This window comes from Hyla sarda, chromosome 1 (assembly GCF_029499605.1).
Source record: "Hyla sarda isolate aHylSar1 chromosome 1, aHylSar1.hap1, whole genome shotgun sequence".
NCBI lineage: Eukaryota > Metazoa > Chordata > Amphibia > Anura > Hylidae > Hyla > Hyla sarda.
This window is the reverse complement of record NC_079189.1, coordinates 50,937,913-50,961,696: the sequence shown is the minus strand read 5'-3', so window position 1 is coordinate 50,961,696 and position 23,784 is coordinate 50,937,913. Positions and strand designations below refer to the sequence as shown.

The 23,784-nt window shown below is 43.4% G+C and overlaps 1 protein-coding gene across 1 annotated transcript in view; it reads left to right on the top strand.

Moving 5' to 3' along the window:
• Nucleotides 1–3,377: 3,377 nt before the first annotated feature.
• Nucleotides 3,378–23,784, top strand: part of LRPAP1 (LDL receptor related protein associated protein 1) — a 35,359-nt gene continuing 14,952 nt past the window's right edge. Inside the window, exons 1-2 of the mRNA XM_056555029.1 lie at nucleotides 3,378–3,625; nucleotides 19,161–19,305. Of these exons, the coding sequence (XP_056411004.1) occupies nucleotides 3,455–3,625; nucleotides 19,161–19,305 (316 nt within the window). The 5' untranslated portion in view covers nucleotides 3,378–3,454. The remainder of the gene's footprint in view (nucleotides 3,626–19,160; nucleotides 19,306–23,784) is intronic.

The following is a 23,784-nucleotide window of genomic DNA, read 5'->3' as shown; positions in this document are numbered from 1 at the left end:
GACAGGCTTCCTCTGAACACCTGACTAGGGATGTAGCGTCTCGGGCCGCACTGCAACCTGGGTAGAATTTATCAATGTTAGTGTGGGTGAAGTGGTATTTTCTTTTTGTGTACTTGCACCGAATTTGCGCAAGCATATGATAAATTAAGCGCAAGTCAACACACCTTACCCACCTCATGCAAACATGTTTAAAGTACATTTTATAAGTCAACAAAATAGGATTGCGCCAAAATGTCATGCATTGTGCAAAGATTTGTGCCTAAATGTAAAAGAGGCACAGTTCCTAAATCAGTTTCCACTGCAAATCACAGCTTGAAATTATTTCTACTACAACACTTATAACAAGCACTTTACAGCTACACCATGTAAAAAGGTGTAAAGGAGATTATGGGCCCCATTCTGCAGAAGGTCCAAAAGGTAGGACCTACCCCTGATCAGATCCTGTGGATCGGGTACATGTTTTAAAATGCTGGAATACCCCTTTAAGGCTAAGTTCACACACCATATATATACAGTGAAACACATGGCAAAAATTCTGAGGGTAAAAGTAGATTTCAGCTACGTTTTTAGACAATTAAGGCCGTCTTTTTAGTCACGGTCATGGAAGCCCCATGACTAGCCCCATATGCGTAATACGTCCCAAAAAAAACATTCTGAAAAACTATGCGTAAACTCAACTTTAGGCATTGTTCACACATATATTTTTAAAGCATAAAACGGTCATAAATGCACCTTAAAACAGCCCCCAAAAAAGCGCAAAAAAATATTCCATAAGGGTAGGGTCACACGGTATTTCACGCTGCGGATTAACCAAAGGCAGGCACAAGAGCGTTCTCCCTGCTGCGGCTGGGTAGCCCTGTGTGACCATTCGTAGTGGAGGATTTCCCACTGTAGATACATTGCTTACTCATACAAGATGTGAAATCCGCCACTACGAATGGTCACACCCAAAGGCGTAGCTTGTAGCTTCTGGGCCCTGATGCAAAATCTGCAACAGGGCCCCATATGCCAAATCTAATTCTAGTCTCTTATGGGGCATATGTGTTTTGGGGGCCCCCTTAAGCACCAGGGCCCCGGTGCAACTGCCACCTCTGCTCCCTTTATAGCTACGCCCCTGGTCACACAGAGCTAGCCAGCCGCAGCAGGGAGAATGCTCTTGTGACTGCCGTTGGTTCATCCGCAGCGTGACAAAAGCTTAAAGGGGTACTCCGGCCCTAAGACATCTTATCCCCTATCCAAAGCATAGGCGATAAGATGTCTGACTGCGGGGGTCCCGCCACTGGGGACCCCCGCAATCTTGCATTCGGCACCCATCTCTTTGAGCTGCACGCCATACTGCCAGCTCACAAATTGCCGGGTGCCAACCACGGGGAGAGGAGTATCGTTATGTCACAACTCCGCCCCCGTGTGAGGTCACGCCCCCTCCCATAGACTTGCATAGCGGGTCAGACATCTTATCCCGTATGCTTTGGATAGGGGATAAGATGTCTTAGGGCCGGAGTACCCCTTTAAAATGTTGGAGGCTCATTTTGTTTGTAAATACAAGTGTATATTTCAACCTCAAAACACACAGGGGGAGATTTATCAAAACCTGTCCAGAAGAAAAGTTGCCCAGTTGCCCATAGCAACCAATCAGATCGCTTCTTTCATTTTTAACAAGGCCTCTGTAAAAGGAAAGAAGCGATTTGATTGGTTGCTATGGGCAACTCAGCTACTTTTCCTCTGGACAGGTTTTGATAAATCTCCCCCACAGTGTGAACAGAGCCTAAGGCTGGATTCACACTTCTAAAATTTGCTGGCATATTATTTTACATTTTTTTTTGCGCCACTTTTTTTGTTCTGATTACGGCCAAAAATGCCTGTGTCAAATGAAATGGGTCCGGAAAGATGCTCGATTCGGCTCAAAATTACGTCTGAAAATGCAAGAGTACATGAAGTACATTACCCCTTTTTTTACGCCGTGTGAACTTGGCCTTAGGGTAGGATAAAACGGTATAAAATTTGAAGTTTGGCAACATATCTTATCCGAACAACGAAAATGTGCGCATGAAGTAAAAGAGGACATCAAATTCTACGCAGTGTAAACATGGACTTAGGCTTTGTTCACACACTGTATTTTCGGCCTCATTTTGGCCCTTTCTTTTTTTTTTTTTTTTATCTCAAACCAGAAATGGAACTGAAACAGAGTGAGATATAATGTAAAGATTTGCATCTTTTTCCTTTTTGGATTCACTCCTTGTTTTGGTAAAAAAAAAATTTTTTATAATAATACCAACTTGGTTACGAAAATACAGTGATCCCTCAACTTAAAATGGCCTCAACAGACAATAGTTTCAACATACAATGGTCTTTTCTGGACCATTGTAACTTGAAACCAGACTCAACATACAATGCTATGGAATCTGCGAAACGTGTCAATGGCTGGAAGAGTCGAACAGTCAGAATGGGCATTCACTGGTAAAACCCCTGTAGACCTAAAGTGTATGCACTGACTGGTGTCTGGTAGCGCCCCCTACAGTACAGGGAGGTATTACATGTTCTGGACTCTTTATCTGTATTACTGAAGCGTATGCACTGACTGATGTCTGGTAGCGCCCCCTACAGTACAGGGAGGTATTACATGTTCTGGACTCTTTATCTGTATTACTGAAGCGTATGCACTGACTGATGTCTGATAGTGCCCCCTACAGTACAGGGAGGTAACATGTTCTGGACTTTTTATCTGTATTACTGAAGCGTATGCACTGACTGATGTCTGGTAGCGCCCCCTACAGTACAGGGAGGTATTACATGTTCTGTACTCTTTACCTGTACCAGGGTTAGCTGCTCCTTTGGACACCAGGTGAGGGCGGCTCCATTTTACTTTTTTTTTTTTTTTAGGACATGTTCTGTGTTCTGTACAGCTTCTATCCTCTACATAGACCAGTATTTCCAAAAGAGGGTGCCTCCAACTGTTGCAAAACTACAACTCCCAGCATGCCCGGACAGCCATGCTGGGAGTTGTAGTTTTGATTTGCTTTAGCTGTGTTAATTATCTACTTTTTTTTTAATCCTCACTTTTTCCTATTTTTGGATGGCATTTTGAGGCTTCAGAAACAATTACCAGGTTTCCATAGAGTTATGGTTTCAACATACAATGGTTTCAACATACAATGGTCGTCCTGGAGCCAATTAATATTGTAACTTGAGGGACCACTGTACACTGTGTGAACACAACTCCATTCATGCGTTTCATCCTTCTCAAAATGATGCTATGGAATGCTGCACAGCGCTGCGGCGCCGATAGAGTTAAGTTCTTTGGTGGGCGGTGACAAGTGCCTGGAAACAGCCAATGAGCAGCGAGTTCGTGGTTAGTGTCAGGGGTTGACCAATCAGCAACTGGGTCCTCGGGCCTAACTGTGAGCGGCGGAGGCTGCGGTGTCTCAGTGCTCGCCCGCTCCTCATCTCTGTAGACATGCAAACCCCGTTGTACCGCTTACTGCTGCTACTATGCGGCCTGCAAGTGCTCGGTGTCCGGGCCGGGGTCGGGAAATATTCCCGGGAGGTGAATGAGAACCGGGCGGACGGGGAGGTCACCGAGTTCCGGATACAGAGGCTGAATCAAGTGTGGGACAAGGCTCAGAGAGTGAGTAAAGGGACCGGGTCATGTGATTTCTGTATATGCAAAAGGGAATGATGCCTGCAATGGACTGAGCGTATAGCGCTGTATAGTGTATTTATACATGGACTACACATACACTGTATACATGGACTACACATACACTGTATACATGGACTACACATGCACTGTATACATGGACTACACATGCACTGTATACATGGACTACACATGCACTGTATACATGGACTACACATGCACTGTATACATGGACTACACACGCACTGTATACATGGACTACACTTACACTGTATACATGGACTATACACTGTATACATGGACTACACATACACTGTATACATGGACTACACATACACTGTATACATGGACTACACATACACTGTATACATGGACTACACATACACTGTATACATGGACTACACATACACTGTATACATGGACTATACACTGTATACATGGACTACACATACACTGTATACATGGACTACACATACACTGTATACATGGACTATACACTGTATACATGGACTACACATACACTGTATACATGGACTACACATACACTGTATACATGGACTATACACTGTATACATGGACTATACACTGTATACATGGACTACACATACACTGTATACATGGACTATACATACTGTATACATGGACTATACATACTGTATACATGGACTATACATACTGTATACATGGACTACACATACACTGTATACATGGACTACACACGCACTGTATACATGGAATACACATGCACTGTATATACATGGACTACACATGCACTGTATACATGGACTACACATACACTGTATACATGGACTACACACGCACTGTATACATGGAATACACATGCACTGTATATACATGGACTACACATGCACTGTATACATGGACTACACATACACTGTACACATGGAATACACACGCACTGTATACATGGAATACACATGCACTGTATACATGGAATACACATGCACTGTATACATGGACTACACATGCTCTGTATACATGGACTACACATGCACTGTATACATGGACTATACACTGTATACATGGACTATACACTGTATACATGGACTACACATACACTGTATACATGGACTATACACTGTATACATGGACTATACACTGTATACATGGACTATACACTGTATACATGGACTATACACTGTATACATGGACTACACATACACTGTATACATGGACTATACATACTGTATACATGGACTATACATACTGTATACATGGACTATACATACACTGTATACATGGACTACACATACACTGTATACATGGAATACACATGCACTGTATACATGGACTACACATGCACTGTATACATGGACTACACATGCTCTGTATACATGGACTACACATGCACTGTATACATGGGCTATACACTAACACTGTATACATGGGCTATACACTATATATATGGACTACATATACACTGTATACATGGACTACACATACACTGTATACATAGACTATATTCTGTATACATCAACTACACACAAACTGTATACATGGACTATACGCTGTGTACATGGACTACACATACACTGTATACATGGACTACACATTATATACATGGACTATACACTTTGTTCAGGCACTACACACACTATGGGGGACATGTATCAATGTTTTTCTGTATTTTAGACTATATTGTCGACGCTTTCAAGATGTGCAAATTTTACGCCATTGCGCCAAGTTTACCATTTTAGTGCAAGCGTCCTGATAAATTAGGTACAAACTTCAAACTTGAACCACTCATCCAAAGTGCACAAGATTGTCAAAAATGTCTCTCCAGCATCAAGGTATTTTGCTCTATTCAATGGTACATGTCTGTTTTCCAAAGTCAGCTTAAATAATGGTTGTTTGATCTTTCTCTCTGTTTTGCTATTTAATTTATAGTAAAGATATTATTTGAACATATTAATTATAAAGTTAGATCCTGTCGCTGGATGTTGCTGGTGAGTTTGCCTTAGAGGGAGATTATTCTCCTACACCTGGTCCCTCAAGAAATTGGCGCGTCTCGTAGGCGCAGGTTAGAATATACTATGAAGGAAAATTCTTCCGAGTGAGAATCATTGGTTTTGGTTTGTGTTACTACAAAATGGCCAAATCAGATTTTAAAATGCTATTTTTATTTATAAAAAAAAAAGAAAAAAAAAAAACGCATAGGGTTCCCCATATTTTAATTCTCAGCCAGATACCAACCAAGCAGCAACAGCCAGACGTTACCAGGGTGGGCGAGGACCATTGTTACTGACCCTCCCCAGCCTAAATAACGCCAACCTGTTACCGCCATTTTGACGCTCCCGGCCTGTTGGTACCGGCTCTTCCCGGCACCCCTGTGGCGGTGGGTACCGGGGTAGTAATTGGAGGTTAGCACTAGCTGTTTTGGGGACTAGCGCTAAGCCCTGGTATAGTAATGGATTCCGTCTATAAGACTCCTTCCACTACTAAGCATGAAAATTAAATTATAAAAAAACACGGGACATTGAAAAAAAATGTATAAAAAAAAATACTCCCCCATAGCCCTCGTTAACCCTTTTATTAACATAAAAAAACACTGGTCATCGTCGCAATCCACCAAATCTGACGTAGTCCTCCGCATTCAGGTATCTGAAATGAGAAGAAAAGAAAAACACAAAAAATGGGTTAGTACATTTTTTGCGCTCTTCCCCCGGGGAGAGCGCACATAATGCAGTGTGTTCCTAAACAGGGAGCCTCCAATTGTTGCTGAACTACAACTCCCATCATGGGGGCAACAGCTGGAGTCTCCCTGTTTGGGAACACACTGCCAGAAAGGCTCTGTTCCCATTATGTAAAACTCATAATGAGAACAGTCATACCTACCACCCTGGCTTCAGGCCTGGACTGTGTAGCTCCACCCCCTAATGATGTCATCACTAGGGGTTGGAGTAGTAAAGGTCGCAGGGGGTCTCAGGAGTGAGACCCAGTGCGATCTGTCCCTCTGCCCTTGAACTACTACTCCCATCATGGGACATTCTGTGTCCCATGATGGGAGTAGTTGTAGGACCTCAGCGCTGAGGGACAGCTCTTGCACATCCCCCAGTTGTGGGACTTTATTGGGATTGTTAGGACTACTACTCCCATCATTGACAGACTCTGAGTATGATGGGAGTTGTAGTCCTGGGACTGAAGGAAAGATCACAGTAGGTCATTCTCCAGAGACCCACTGCGATACGCATTTATTAACTTAAAAAGCCGGCGGTACATGCGGCTCCACTGCTCTCCCCACCGGCTCCAGGCTGCTGTATACATCTCTCACAATTCATAATCCCCGCTACCGGAACACGGGAGCTCTGATTGGTGAATAGCTATTCACCAATCAGAGCTCCGGTCTCCCGGCAGCAGCGATTATGAATTGTGAGAGATGTGCAAAAAAGCGCAATTGCGCAAAATTTGTGGACTTCAAAACTGGTGTAAAGGCAATGATACATGTCCCCCTATGTACAGGCACTACACACACACTATGGGGGACACTTTATGCAGTGGACTGGCATGTATCATCTGTGCCAAGAAAGTTTTTTTTTTAATTTATTTTTTTGCGCTTTTATTGCAATTGTTTTAATCCAAGCAAGCATGGCTCTTCAAATAGCTTTTTTTGTGGGGGGGTTTCTTGTTGGAAGTGGTTTGTATATGTGATGTCATTGCACAGTGTTTCCCCTTAGGTTACTTCATAATTAAAAGTTGATTTTGCTTTTTAATGGTCTATTCACATGTAAAGTATTCTGCGCAGGATTTGATGCGCAGGATATTCTGCTGCAGATTTCAATGTAAACAGAATGACTGAACACAGCTCCAACTTCTGCGCATCAAATCTGAAACCAGAAATATAAGACATCATATTGCAAACACATTAAAACAAAAACAATAAAATATAGGGATACAATAAAAAATACGGTAAATAAAAAAAATAATAAATTCATTTTAAAATCTGATTTGGCCATTTTGTTGTAACACAAACCAAAACCAATGATTCTCACTCAGAAGAATTTTCCTTCATAGTATATTCTAACCTGCACCTACGAGACGCGCCAATTTCTTGAGGGACTAGGTGTAGAAGAATCTCCCTCTAAGGCAAACTCACCAGCAACATCCAGCGACATGATCTAACTTTATAATTAATATGTTCAAATAATATCTTTACTATAAATTAAATAGCAAAACAGAGAGAAAGATCAAACAACCATTATTTAAGCTGACTTTAGAAAACAGACATGTACCATTGAATAGAGCAAAATACCTTGATGCTGGAGAGACATTTTTGACAATCTTGTGCACTTTGGATGAGTGGTTCAAGTTTGAAGTTTGTACCTAATTTATCATGAGGCTTGCACTAAAATAATAAACTTGGCGCAATTGCGCAAACTTTGCACATCTTGAAAGCGTCCACAATATAGTCTAAAATACCGAAAAACATTGACACATGTCCCCCTATGTACATATACTCTATACGGGCACTACACACATACACACTTTATATGGGCACTACACACACACACACACTACACACACACGCACTACACACACACACACACACACACACTCTGTACGGGCACTACACACACACACTCTGTACAGGCACTACACACACACACACTCTGTACAGGCACTACACACACACACACTCACTACACACACACACACACTCTGTACAGGCACTACACACACACACACACTCTGTACAGGCACTACACACACACACACACACTCTGTACAGGCACTACACATACTCTATACAGGCACTACACACTCTATACAGGCACTACACACACACACACACACACACACACTCTGTACAGCCACTACACACACACACACACACTATACTCACACTCTGTACAGGCACTACACACACACACTCTGTACAGGCACTACGCACCACACACACACACACACACACACACACACTCTGTACAGGCACTACACACACACAGACACTCTGTACAGCCACTACACACACACACACACACTCTGTACAGGCACTACACACACACACTCTCTGTACAGGCACTACACACACAATCTGTACAGGCACTACACACACACACACACACACTCTGTACAGGCACTACACACACACTCTGTACAGGCACTACACACACAAACACACACACTCTATACAGGCACTACACACACACACACACACACACACTCTGGACAGGCACTACGCACCACACACACACACACACACACACACACTCTGTACAGGCACTACACACACACACACACAGACACTCTGTACAGCCACTACACACACACACACACACACACACTCTGTACAGGCACTACACACACAATCTGTACAGGCACTACACACACACACACACTCTGTACAGGCACTACACACACACTCTGTACAGGCACTACACACACACACACACTCTATACAGGCACTACACACACACACACACACACACACTCTGGACAGGCACTACACACACACTCTGTACAGGCACTACACACACACACACACACACACTCTATACAGGCACTACACACACACACACACACTCTGGACAGGCACTACATATATAGTATAAAGTGCTGCAAAACTACAACTCCCACCATGCCCAGACTTGGTGTACTATTTGCACAGTTGCTCGAAATTTACTAAAAAGGTGCACAGGACTTGATAAATTTTGCGCATTTATAGAAACCAGTGAGCTGCAGATATTGGTTTAAGCTTTGTGCTCTGGCATCTGACACTTTTGTACGTGTACTATTAGATGGTGTAGTTTTGCACAAAAAAAGTAGGCTTTGCGCAAAAAAAACACTTCTAAATTAAATTTGAACAAATAATAGATACAGCACTACTGCAAAAAGTGGGGTACGGTGCACCAAACAGTAGACAACTTTGAAAGATATTCTACCGAAAATTGCTAAAAAAAAAAAAATTGGGCAAAAAATGCAAGTGCGCAAAGTTTGCAGCGACATTTAGAATAGAGATGAGCGAACTTACAGTAAATTCGATTCGTCACAAACTTCTCGGCTCGGCAGTTGATGACTTATCATGCATAAATGAGTTCAGCTTTCAGGTGCTCTGGTGGGCTGGAAAAGGTGGATACATTCCTAGGAAAGAGTCTCCTAGGACTGTATCCACCTTTTCCAGCCCACGGGAGCACCTGAAAGCTGAACTAATTTATGCAGGAAAAGTCATCAACTGCCGAGCCGAGAAGTTCGTGACAAATCGAATTTACTGTAAGTTCGCTCATCTCTAATTTAGAACATTGAAGTGGTGTAAAGCCAATGATAAATGTCCCCCATAGTGTTCTGTATATTCATACATCAACATTCATTTTATTGGTTATAAGTAGAAATTAGTCTTTTTTTATTCACTGAATTCACAGATTAATTATGCAGCAGTTTTGTGATCCATGAGGAACTGTTAAGTGACTCGGTTGTCAGATTTGTGTTTGGCAAATAGGAATATAACTGTGCAGTGTGACTTTATATAATCAGTCATTACTGTCCAGTCCTTACTGTCCCCCTTATCTCTCCTTGTGTAACAGTCCTTACTGTCCCCCCTTATCTCTCCTTGTGTAACAGTCATTACTGTCCCCTCGTCTTCTCCTGTGTAACAGTCATTACTGTCCCCTTATCGTTCCCTGTGTAACAGTCATTACTGTCCCCTTATCGTTCCCTGTGTAACAGTCATTACTGTCCCCACACCATGTTCATCTCGGACTGAGCCCCAGATCCACATGTTGTAAGCAGCGGTGCGGAGCGCTCTGCCCATTGATCACCATTTACATAAACTACATATTATAAAGAAAGAAAAAAGTTCATTTTCCTCTCTGTGGCTCTTGAGCAATAATTCACTGTTGTGAAATTGTAGGTGACTAAATTTAATCCAAAGTGGAATCTGTAAGTAGGAGATGACAGGACAAGTAAAGTTCAATCTGTTTTATTGTGTTGAGGGGACAGTAATAACTGTGACACACAGATGGGGAAATGAGAGGATAGTAATAGGATAGTAATAACTGTGACACACGGGAGGAGATAAGGGGACAATAATCACTGTAACACTCGGGGAGGGTGGGGCTAAGGGGACATAAATGACTCACACACACCGGGGGTGAAAAGATGAGGACAGTAATAACTAACACCCAGGGGGAGACGAGGGGGACAGTAATAACTGTGACACACAGATGGGGAAATGAGAGGATAGTTATAGGATAGTAATAACTGTGACATGGGAGGAAATGAGGGGACAGTAATAACTATGACATCCAGATGGGGAAATGAGAGGAGGGGATAGTAATAACTGTAACACTCAGGGAGGGTGGGGCTAAGGGGACATAAATACCTCACACACACCGGGGGTGGAGAGATGAGAGGACAGTAATAACTAACACCCAGGGGGAGACGAGGGGACAGTAATAACTGTAGCCCGGGGGTGGGATAGATGAGGAAACATAATAACTTATGTGCTGCATCCCGGCTCCTAACTTTTTTTGCTAACTCCTAGATTCATAACAAATTTGTCAAGCCCTTTAATAATAATAATAATAATAATAATATAATATAGTGAGAACAGGGAACCCATCCGACAGCAATGCAGTCCCCTCAAATCCACCACCCCCACCCCTCACATCTTACATTATTCTACATTACTTTTAAAGACATTGGGTGAATAATTCACTTAAAATTGTAGGACAGTGAGAATCCTCTGGGTAGAATTATTTACTATTAAGTTACTGATTTGCAATTTTCTTCTTTCAATCGATCGAATATTAACTTCACGTCCCCCTTAGAGATCTGTGGCTCTCTGTGGTCTTACAGGAAGACTTTAACCGGTAGTGTCCATCTTACTGCAGTGTAGAACATGCTGGTAGTTTTAGTTTTGCAACAGCTTGAGGCACCCTGGTTGGGAAACTCTGGTGTAGATTAAACTGATGAGGAGTTCTGAGCACCCTGCACCACCTGCAGGAACAGGTACGGCCACTACCAAATGTACAGAGCTGGTTACCTGGGGAACATCGAAGAGGCCACAGCACCAGCTGAGACCAAAAATCTCTTTTTAAAGGGGTTCTCCGGTGCTTACACATCTTATCCCCTATCCAAAGGATAGGGGATAAGATTCCTGATCGCGGGAGTCCCGCCGCTGGGGACCCCCGGGATCATGCACGCGGCATCCCGTTTGTAATCAGTCCCCGGAGCGTGTTCACTCCGGGTCTTATTACCGACGACCACAAGGCCGGCGGCGTGTGACATCACGCCTCCGCTCTCCGTGTGATGTCCTGCTCCGCCCCTCAATGCAAGCCTACGGGAGGGGGCGTGACGGCAATCACGCCCCCTCCCATAGGCTTGAATTGAGGGGTGGAGTGTGAAGTCACACGGGGGCGGAGGCGTGACGTCACACGCCGCCAGCCTTGTGGTCGTCAGAAATCAGACCCGGAGCGAACACGCTCCGGGGACTGATTACAAACGGAGTGCCGCGTGCAAGATCACGGGGGTCCCCAGCGGCGGGACTCCCGCGATCAGGTATCTTATGCCCTATCCTTTGGATAGGGGATAAGATGTCTAAGCACCGGAGTACCCCTTTAAGATGAGCTTGTAATAAAAAGTAACCATTTTACATTTTGACATTTTTATAAGTGAATGTTCCCGAAACTTTGTGTTTTTTCTGAAAGCAGACCATCTGAAAACTGTCATTGTCTTGACACAAAAGCCACATCCACCTTCGCATTATTTTTTTTATTTAACTTTTTTTAAATTTTTTAGACGGTAAATAGTTCTATTGTGCCTAAAAGCTCACATCCAGGCGAAGGTTTACAGACAGAAAGAAAATAAAAGTTGTAAGTTGAGCAAAGTTCTCAAGTATACCATAAGGCTGAGAATCTCTGGCCCAAAAAATAATTCCTCCCATAGATTCCGATTGCAGCCAGCACCATCTGAAATAAGTCGGCGCTATGACGGCGCAGACGTTGCCGTCCCTGGGCGTATTCCACCAGAAGAATGAATAAGTTCATTCTTTTGGCAGTGGAATTTTAACGGCTGAACGTCCGCCGCTGAAATTTCTGTAGTGTGCACTGTGCAGCGGAATCCCATTGATGGCAATGGGATTCTGCTGCATCGAAATTTCTGACCAAAATTACTAAGCGAAATTCCGAAAGAAAATTCCATAGTGTGAACCCGGATTAACCCTCCACATCAAAGAGAACTTAAAGAGTTACTCCGGTAGTAAATAATTTTTTTTAAATCAACTGGTGCCAGGAGGTTAAACAGATTTGTAAATTACTTCTATAAGAAAATCTTAATCCTTCCAGTAGTTATCAGCTGCTGTATACTCAGGAGGAAGTTGTGGTGTTCTGTTCAGTCTGACCACAATGCTCTCTGCTGACACCTCTGTCAATGACAGGAACTGTCCAGAGTAGGAGCAAATCCCCATAGCAAACCTCTTCTGCTCTGGACAGTTCCTGAAACGGACAGAGGTGTCAGCAGAGAGCACTGTGACTAGGCTGAAAAGAACTACACAACTTCCTCTGGAGCATACAACAGCTGATAAGTACTGGAAGGATTAAGATTTTTAAATAGAAGAAATTTACTGCTTGGCTTTTTGAGAGCAAATTTTGCTCGGGGAGCATGTCGCATTTAGGAAGCCCCTAAGGTGCCAGAACAGCAAAAAAAAAAAAACACATGGCATACCATTTTGGAAACTAGACCCCTTGAGGAACGTAACAAGGGGTACAGTGAGCATTTGCCCCCCCACTGGTGTCTGACAGATCTTTGGAACAGTGGGCTGTACAAGTTTTCATTTTCACAGACCACTGTTCCAAAGATCCGTCAGACACCTGTGGGGGGTAAATTCTCACTGCACCCCTCATTACATTCCGTGAGGGGTGTCGTTTCCGAAATGGGGTCACATGTGGTTTTTTTTTTTTTTTGCGTTTGTCAAAATCGCTGTAACAATCAGCCACCACTGTGCAAATCACCTCAAATGTACATGGTGCACTCTCCCTTCTGGGCCTTGTTGTGCGCCCCCAGAGCACTTTGCGCTCACATATGGGGTATCTCTGTAGTCGGGAGAAATTGCGTTACAAATTTTGGGGGGCTTTTTTCCCTTTTACCTCTTGTGAAAATGTAAAGTATAGGGCAACACCAGCATGTTAGTGTAAAAAATTTAATTTTTTTACCCTAACATTCTGGTGTAGACCCCAACTTTTCCTTTTCATGAAGGGTGAAAGAAGAAAAAGCCCCCCAAACCTTGTAACGCAATTTCTCCTGAGTACGGCGATACCCCATATGTGACGCCCTAAACTGTTGCCCTGAAATACGACAGGGCTCCAAAGTGAGAGCGCCGTGCGCATTTGAGGCCTAAATTAGGGATTTGCATAGGGGTGGACATAGGGGTATTCTACGCCAGTGATTCCCAAACAGGGTGCCTCCAGCTGTTGCAAAACTCCCAGCATGCGTGGACAGTCAACAGCTGTCCGGCAATACTGGGAGTTGTTGTTTTTCAACAGCTGGAGGCTCTGCTTTGGAAACAGTGTTGTACCGGACGTTCTTATTGGGGGAGGGGGGCTGTGTAGGGGTATGTGTATATGTAGTGTTTTTAACTTTTTATTTTATTTTGTGTTAGTGTAGTGTAGTGTTTTTAGGGTACAGTCACATGGGCGGGGGATTACAGCGAGTTTCCCAGCGCAAAATTTGCTGCATCTCAAGATGCGAGAAACCCACTGTAAAAGCCTCGCCTATGTGAATGTACCCTGTCGGGGGGGGGGGGGGGGGGGGGGGTGCACCAGCTGTTGCAAAACCACAACTCCCAGCATGCATGGTCTGTTAGTGCAAAGTGCAAGCTGGGAGTTATAGTTTTGCAACAGCTGGAGGCACACAGGTTAGGAAACACTGAGTTAGAAACAATGTTTCCCAACCAGTGTGTCTCCAGTTGTTGCAAAACTACAACTCCCAGAATGCCCAGACAGCTGAAGGGCATGCTGGGAGTTGTAGTTCGGCAACATCTGAAGGGCCAGATGTTGCTGAACTAAAACTCCCAGCATGCCTGGACAGTCAGTGTATGCTGGGAGTTGTAGTTTTGCAACAGCTGGAAGAGCACAGATTGGAGACCATTATACAATGGTCTCCAAACTGGGGCCCTCCAGATGTTGCAAAACTACAACTCCCAGCATGCCCAGACAGCCAAAGGCTGTCTAGGCATGCTGGGAGTTGTAGTTTTCAGACTTCTAGAAGCAGCAGTGAAGATCTTCACTGCTGCCTCTGAGGACTACATACTTACCTGCCGGTCCCGTCGCTGCTCGTCCACGTGGCCGGTCCTGCCGCTGCTCCTCGGTCCCGCCTCTGCTCCAGGTAAGGCCGCCGGTCCCCTGGTGTTCCCCCCCCCTATGCCGCAGGTCCCTGCGAGCCCCTGCAGCCATCGTCCCCCGTTCTGGCCAACTTCCAGGGGCGGGCAGTGCGGGGGATCTGAACTTTCACCCCAGATCACTGTGATTGGTCCACAGGGACCAATCACAGTGATCGCTGACCAGGACCATCAATGGATGGTCCTGGGGGGTGAAGCAGAAGTTGTCCCCTGCTGGAAACAGCGGGACTTCTGCCAGTTAACCCATGCGATGCTGCGCATCGCCGGGTTAACTGAATGGCATATATAAACGCCGGGATGCGCGAACGCACTGCACAACCCGGCGTTTATATATGCCATTCTGCGGGAAGGGGTTAAAGGGGTATTCCAGGCAAAAACTTTTTATATATATATATATATAAAATCAACTGGCTCCGGTAAGTTAAACAGATTTGTAAATTACTTCTATTAAAAAATCTTAATCCTTCCAATAGTTATTAGCTTCTGAAGTTTTCTGTCTAACTGCTCAATGATGATGTCACGTCCCAGGGGCTGTGCATGATGGGAGAATATCCCCATAGGAGCTGGACAGCTCCCGGGACGTGAGTCATCAGAAAGCAGTTAGACAGAAAACAGCAATTCAACTTCAGAAGCTAATAACTATTGGAAGGATTAAGATTTTTTAATAGAAGTAATTTACAAATCTGTTTAACTTTCCGGAGCCAGTTAATATGTAAAAAAAAAGTTTTTGCCTGGAATACCCCTTTAATGGACTGAACATAGTTTTTTTTTCGATTACATCCAGTTTTTCTAAGCATTAAATGATGCTTAAATGTGTTCTCCAGAGGAAAGATAATTTTTAAAATCAACTGGTGTCAGAAAGTTAAACGTATCTTTAAATGACTTATTTAAAAAAAATCTTAATCCTTTCAGTACTTATCAGCTGCAGTATACTACAGAGGAAGTTGTGTAGTGCTTTCCAGTCTGACCACAGTGCTTTCTGTTGACACCTCTGTCCAGTCCAGAGCAGGATAGGTTTGCTATAGGGATTTGCTCCTACTCTGGACAGTTCCTGACACGGACAGAGGTGGCAGCAGAGAGCACTGTGATCAGACTGGAAAGAAATACACAACTTCCTCTGGCACATACAGCAGCTTATAAGTATTGGAAGGACTAGGATTTTTATACAGAAGTAATTAACAAATCTCTATTGCAGAGATTTATCAAAACCTGTCCATGGGAAAAGTTGCCCATAGCAGCCAATCAGATCGCTTCTTTTATTTTTAACAAGGCCTCTGCAAAATGAAAGAAGCAATCTGATTGGTTGCTATGGGCAACTTTTCCTCTGGAAAGGTTTTGATAAATCTCCCCCTATAACTTTCTAGCACCAGTTGATTTGAAAAAGAAAAAAAGAGTACCCCTTTAAAAGCACAGGCTTTTCTTGTTCTATTTGTTATTTACATTCACAATGTATTGCATAACTGTTTATCAAACATGTTCTTCTTTCATCTGTCAAAATTCAATAAAAATTCTATTGAAAAGGAAATGAACCTGTAATGTATTATACCCTGAATGGAGCCTTCTTGTCAGATGTGAACATGGCTCATAGAGAACATTCTTCTTATGGCGTCTTCATACAACACTGACTAAGGTGTCCTTGTCTTCCCTTATTCTGATGTTGTATAAACTCTGAATTATCTTGAAGACCTTCACCTCCTCTGAAAATGTCAGTCTGTTTTTATTGGAAATAGCGAGGCGAATTTTGTGTCGTGATTCGATTGAAATTAATCTTTTTTGTTCTTGAAATGTCATGTAATATTTCACATACATCACTAGGATGGAACTCGGTAAGTGGCTTTTAAAGTGAAGTGATTATTCTTGCTTGGTTTTTTTTATTTTTATTTTTTAGTTATTGAAGGTTTATTTTGTCTTGAAGTAATCTGGAGATGAGGCAGAAAAATATAGCGACAAGAACAAAAATATATAAACAAGGATATGTGTTTTTTTTTTTTTTTTAAAGGTTTAAAGGGTTACTCCGCTGCTCAGCGTTTGGAAAAAAAAAACTGTTCTGAATGCTGGAGCCGATAGCCCCGCCCCCTCATGACATCACACCCCACCCCCTCAATGCAAGTCTATAGGAGGGGGCATGATGGCAGCCACGCCCCCTCCCATAGACTTGCATTGAGAGGGCAGTACATGATGTCATGTGGGGGTGGGGCTATGACGTCACGAGCTCCCGGCACCTGCTCCAGCGTATAGGAATAGTTTGTTAGTTTGTTCCAAACACTGAGCAGCGGAGTACCCCTTTTACTGCTTTTTGTCAATTTTAACAAGCTTTATATGTAATTGCGTAGCTAAGTTCTGGTTGCAACAAACATTTGCGCTGACCTATAATATATTCATAAGTTATAGAAGATGTACACTTTATTTTTTCTTCTCTAATGCATAGTAAAAAAAAAATATATATATATTTTTGGTTAAAAATCTCCTACTGTTTTGTTTCTACAGCTACTCTGAAGATCTAAATGTCTCCATGGTAACAGACTACAAACAACCCCTGTGTAGTCTGAGCCTACAGTGATGTATTACTCTTTTCCATCCACTACCTCTTATTGGAGGAGGGATGCCAGATGAGAGAAAATAACCCAAGACTGTAGAGTCATATGACATATGGAGATGTAGTCTGTAACCATGGAGACACACAGGTCTACATAGGAGCTGTAGGCATGAAACCGATTTAGATTTTTGAGAAAAGTTGATCCTTTGAAGCAGAAGCAATAAAACAATGGCTGCAAATAGGAACATGTCTGAACCACATATATTTTAAAGGGGTACTCCTGTGGAAAACTTTTTTTTTTTTTAAATCAACTGGTGCCAGAAAGTTAAACAGATTTGTAAATTATTTATATGAAACAAATCTTAATCCTTCCAGTACTTTTTAGGGGCTGTATACTACAGAGGAAATGCTTTTCTTTTTGTATTTCTCGTCTGTCACAACCACAGTGCTCTCTGCTGACTTCTGCTGTCCATTTTAGGAACTGTCCAGCAGAGCAGGAGAAAATCCCCATAGCAAAGATATGCTGCTTTGGACAGTTCCTAAAATGGACAGCAGAGATCAGCAGAGAGCACTGTGGTCGTGACAGAAGAGAAATCCAAAAAGAAAAGCATTTCTCCTGTAGTATACAGCCCCTAAAAAGTAGTGGAAGGATTAAGATTTTTTTTTTTTAAAGAAGTAATTTACAAATCTGTTTAACTTTCTGGCACCAGTTGATTTAAAAGCAAGTTCTAATAAATTTAAAGGGAAACTCTGGTACTTAACAACTTATCCCCTATCCACCCTGCTCTCCCCGTGCACAGAGCTGTGGTGACCACCACATGGAGCGGTGGTCAACATGCACCCTCCATGCATCTCTGTGGAAGAGCCTGAGATACACAAGTACTGTATCTACAGCTCTCCCATAGAGATGCATGGAGGGATCATGTGGGCCACATCTCTGTGTGGTGGTCGACACAGCTCCGTGCACAGACTGGTGGCCACTCCGTGCATGGAGAAAGTCAGGAGATCGTTGTGGGGGTCCCTGCAGTCGGACCCCGCTATCAGACACTTATCCTCTATCTTATGTTTAGTACCAGAGTTCCCCTTTAATGTCACTAAATTGGGGAGGGGAGTTTTATGCAAAAATATTTATATTTTTAATATTTTTCATCGACAGCTGTATGGCTTTTAAGTTGTATTTTTCAATGAGGGTGCACGTAAAAATGGATAAATAATGTGATCACTTTACATGTATTTGTTTATTTGTTTTTGTTTTTCTTGATTGCTAATACAACAAGGAATCGTCCACACTGGAAATTCAGCCGACAGAATTCCGTTGCGGAACTCCACCTGCAAAGGTGCCGCCGAAACTCTCCATAGACGGCAATGCAGTCCAGTGGAATTCTGCCCAAAGAATGAACATGTTCAATCTTTGGGTGGACATCCTTTTCTGCCAGCGGTATCCACAGTGTGCGCAGCGCAGCCGGCTGAATGTCCACAGTACGGATGAGGCCTTATACTTAAGTTTTGCAGTATATTCTGTGTTCCCTGCATGTGATAGTCACCCGCATTCTACTTTGGTCTGTATAGTGTTCAGGTGCTTGAGTGGATTATTTTGGATAACTTGTAAGTTATTTTATTTTATTTTTTCTCTTTAGCTCCAGATTTCGGCTGTAAAATTAGCAGAACTTCACAGCGATCTGAAAATACAAGAGAAGGATGAGCTGAACTGGAAAAAGCAGAAAGCTGAAGGATTAGATGAAGATGGAGAGAAAGAGGCCAAACTCCGACGATCTCTGAATGGTAATGATTTATCCTTAATCTTAACGCACCCTCCGTCTTTGGGCCGATAATCGCCCTTTGTACTTGGGCTCTTACTAGTGTATTTGGGGTTTCTTATTAAAGCGTTTGAAAATTGTATTACTTTTTTTTTCTTAGATGATTTCTAAAGGACTGCATCTTCCTGGTCTTTCTGCTTCCCTTCCCTAAAGCGTTAGTCATTAAAAACAACTTCTGTCGTGTCGATCAGACTTTTAAAAAAAGTTGTTCATCGCATCGGATATCTCTCCTGAGTCCCGCTGGCTGTGATCATGAGTTAGTAGCCGGGGAAGTGAAAAAAAACTATGACGCTGTTAGGGGTTAGGATTAGGTGTTTAGGGGTTAGGATTCGGGGTTTGGGTTAAGATTAGGGGTTAGAATTAGAGGTTAGGATTAGGGGTAAGGGATAGGATTAGGGGTTAGGAATAGGGGTAAGGGTTAGTGTAATGTCAGTGCTCTGGCCAGACTTGCTGGGCGTGCGCACTCTCCTCTCATGTCCCCGCTGCCGGCAGGGTTTGGATTCGCATTGCGGGACTCGCCCACATGTGAGTCCCAGCCCATCACTCACCTCCCTGGTCTTCCGTGTTCTCAGTCCCAATGCACGTGCCCCCGCCTGCTAGGCCGTGTGCGCCGGAGCTCTGTGATTTAAAGGGCCAGTACGCCCTAACTAGTGTCATCACCTGCACCCTGTCTATAAGTATCTGCACCTCCCCCTTTCCTGGGCCGGATCTTTGTTGCCCTAGTGCCTGAGAGAAAGCTACTGTGTTCCTGATCCTTGTTCCGTTACCTGACCCTGCTACTGTGCCGCCTGCCCTGACCTTCAGCTATCCTGACCATGTCTTGTCTTATCCTCCTGTACCATGCTTCATCCCAGCTACCTGTGTGGATGAGTCGTGCCAGGTGTAGCGACCTGGGTGCCGCCTGCCGCATAAAGACCATCCCGCTTTGCGGCGGGCTCTGGTGAAAACCAGCGGCACCTTAGACTCCGCTCCCTGGCACGGCTCACGTAATCATCCACACAGGCCCAGAGGATCCACCACCTGCCGTGACCCTTACAGTTAGGATTAGGGGCTAGGATTAGGGAATAGGGGTTAGGATTAGAGGTTAGGGTGTGAGAGGGAGCTTGACTGCAGAAGCAGAAAAGTGTGTCCCTGTGCGGAGGGTCACATTCCGCTACAGGGACACAGTTTTCTTCATTGCACCGGCTGAGAAATCTGTACATTTCTTTGAATAAAAGTCTGTGCAGGGAAATTGATTGCTATGTGCCCTTTTTCCCGTCTTATTACTCAGGATCGCAGCGAGACTCAGAACTTATATCCAATGTGATTACCAACTTCTAAAATGTCTGATCGACATGACAGAAGTTGTTTTTACTGACAGCAACGCTTTAAAGCTTTCAGGTTTACAGAAACACCTTGAGAATCTATAGATGCATCTCCCTCCTCCATATCTAGTATTTCCTGTAAATAGACATTTAGGTGAGAAGAAATAGATGATCTGCAGGCAGGGAAAAGAGAAATGCCGACTGCTGGAGCTTCTGGCAGGTAAATAAATAATATTTATAGATAATAATGTTGTATCATGTAAATTTTGACATGTTGTGGAGATGTCAAAAGTTTTGTTCGATCGGGGTGTTAAAGGGGTACCCTGCCCCTAGACATCCAAAGGATTGGGCATAAGATGTCTTATCGCGGAGGTCCCGCCACTGGGGACCCCCCGATCTCGTCTGGGGCACCCCAGACATCTGGAGCACGAGCGTGATGACTGGCGATGCGGAGGCTTGTGACTTCACAGCCACGCCCCCTCAATGACAGTCTATGGGGGGGGCGTGACATCACTATCCTCCAGCGCTGCACCCGACGCTCTAAACGAACGGCGGGTGCCGCAGGAAATTCCCTCCGTGCATCAGATGTCTTGGGGTGCCGCAGCCGAGACCCAGCGGCGGGACCCCCACGATCAGACATCTTATCCCTTGGATAGGGGATAAGATGTCTAGGGGAGAGTATCCCTTTAAGACCTTGACCAATCAAAAGCTGGAAGAGAAGCGCTCAGCTGTGTGCATCTCTCCCTGCTACAGTGCATAGTGAAAGTATTTGGCCCCCTTGAACTTTTCGACCTTTTGCCACATTTCAGGCTTCAAACATAAAGATATAAAACTGTATTTTTTTGTGAAGAATCAACAAGTGGGACACAATCATGAAGTGGAACGAAATTTATTGGATATATCAAACTTTAACAAATAGAAAACTGAAAAATTGGGCGTGCAAAATTATTCAGCCCCTTTAAGTTAATACTTGTAGCGCCACCTTTTGCTGCGATTACAGCTGTAAGTCACTTGGGGTATGGCAAAACAGCTGGAGCTCAGTGAGGTTGGATGGAGAGCGTTTGTGAACAGCAGTTTTCAGTTCTTTCCACAGATTCTCGATTGGATTCAGGTCTGGTTTTTTTGTGAACCATTCCATTGTAGATTTTGCTTTATGTTTTGGATCATTGTCTTGTTGGAAGACAAATCTCCGTCCCATTCTCAGGTCTTTTGCAGACTCCATCAGGTTTTCTTCCAGAATGGTCCTGTATATGGCTCCATCTATCTTCCCATTCATTTTAACCATCTTCCCTGTCCCTGCTGAAGAAAAGCCCAAACCATGATGCTGCCACCACCATGTTTGACAGTGGGGATGGTGTGTTCAGGGTGATGAGATGTGTTGCTTTTACGCCAAACATAACGTTTTGCATTGTTGCCAAAAAGTTCGATCTTGGTTTCATCTGACCAGAGCACCTTCTTTCACATGTTTGGTGTCTCCCAGGTGGCTTGTGTCAAACTTTAAACAACCCTTTTTATGGATATCTTTTAAGAAATGGCTTTCTTCTTGCCACTCTTCCATAAAGGCCAGATTTGAGTAGTATACGACTGATTGTTGTCCTATGGACAGAGTCTCCCACCTCAGCTGTAGATCTCTGCTGTTCATCCAGAGTGATCATGGGCCTCTTGGCTGCATCTCTGATCAGTCTTCTCCTTGTATGACCTGAAAGTTTAGAGGGACGGCCATGTCTTTGTAGATTTGCAGTGGTCTGATACTCCTTCCATTTCAATATTATCGCTTGCACTGTGCTCCTTGGGATGTTTAAAGCTTGGGAAATCTTTTTGTATCCAAATCTGGCTTTAAACTTCTCCACAACAGTATCTCAAACCTGCCTGGTGTGTTCCTTGTTCTTCATGATGCTCTCTGCGCTTTAAACGGACCTCTGAGACTATCACAGTGCAGGTGCATTTATACGGAGACTTGATTACACACAGTTGGATTCAATTTATCATCATTAGTCATTTAGGTCAACATTGGATCATTCAGAGATCCTCACTGAACTTCTGGAGAGAGTTTGCTGCACTGAAAGTAAAGGGGCTGAATAATTTTGCACGCCCAATTTTTCAGTTTTTTATTTGTTAACAAAGTTTGAAATATCCACAAAATTTAGTTCAAATTCATGATTGTGTCACACTTGTTGTTGATTCTTCACAAAAAATTACAGTTTTATATCTTTACATTTGAAGCCTAATGTGGCAAAAGGTCGAAAAGTTCAAGGGGGCTGAATACTTTCCCTATGCACTGTAGTTCTAGAAATCAGTTGAGGTCTGAACACTAAGACCCTGACCAAGCAGAACAATAGAATTGATAAACAAAGTCCTATTAGTTGGCTCGTCTCTCCATTGCTTTAGTCTGTTCAGTATTCACGTACTATTCAGTATCAATAAGTACCATAACCAATTATATTAGACAAACAAGGTCGGTGACTTATCTGTAGATGGTTAACATCCGCTTCATTAAGTGTGAAGGTCTGAAGAATAGTCAATGATTTATGTGAAATGCTTAATCTCTTCAGTGTGTTCCTAGTTAGTTTTAAACATTGATGTGTCTTTTCTGTGATGTCTTTTCATGAGAAAATGAAACCACTAAAGGAATTGCACACTACTTAAATGTTTACCCCTTAAAGGAGGGGAAAAAATGCTTAAAAATCAATTGGTGCCAAAAAGTTATACAGATGTGTAAATTACTTTTTACTTTGTAAACTAAAAATCTTAAAACATACCTGTCATATCACAGTAAAAAAAGAATGCTTATATATGTTACTCACTAGGTCATGCAGATTCTTAACATGTATTTTTTTATGTGTCTGGCTTCTGTATTTGGCTCACAAATCCCTCTGTTCTGCTGCTCGATCATTATGACATCCCCTACTCAGGAAAAGGGGCATGTCCGAGGCAAGCACTGAGCCCATCCTCACTCACCACGCATTCACTTTAGGCTTCCTAGTATTTATCAGCTGCTGTATGCTCCAGAGGAAGTTATGTAGTTCTTTACAGTCTTACCACAGTGCTCTCTGCTGCCACCTCTGTCTATGTCAGGAACTGCCTGGAGCAGGAGAGGTTTGCTTTGGGGATTTGCTCTGTCAGGACAGTCCCTGACATGG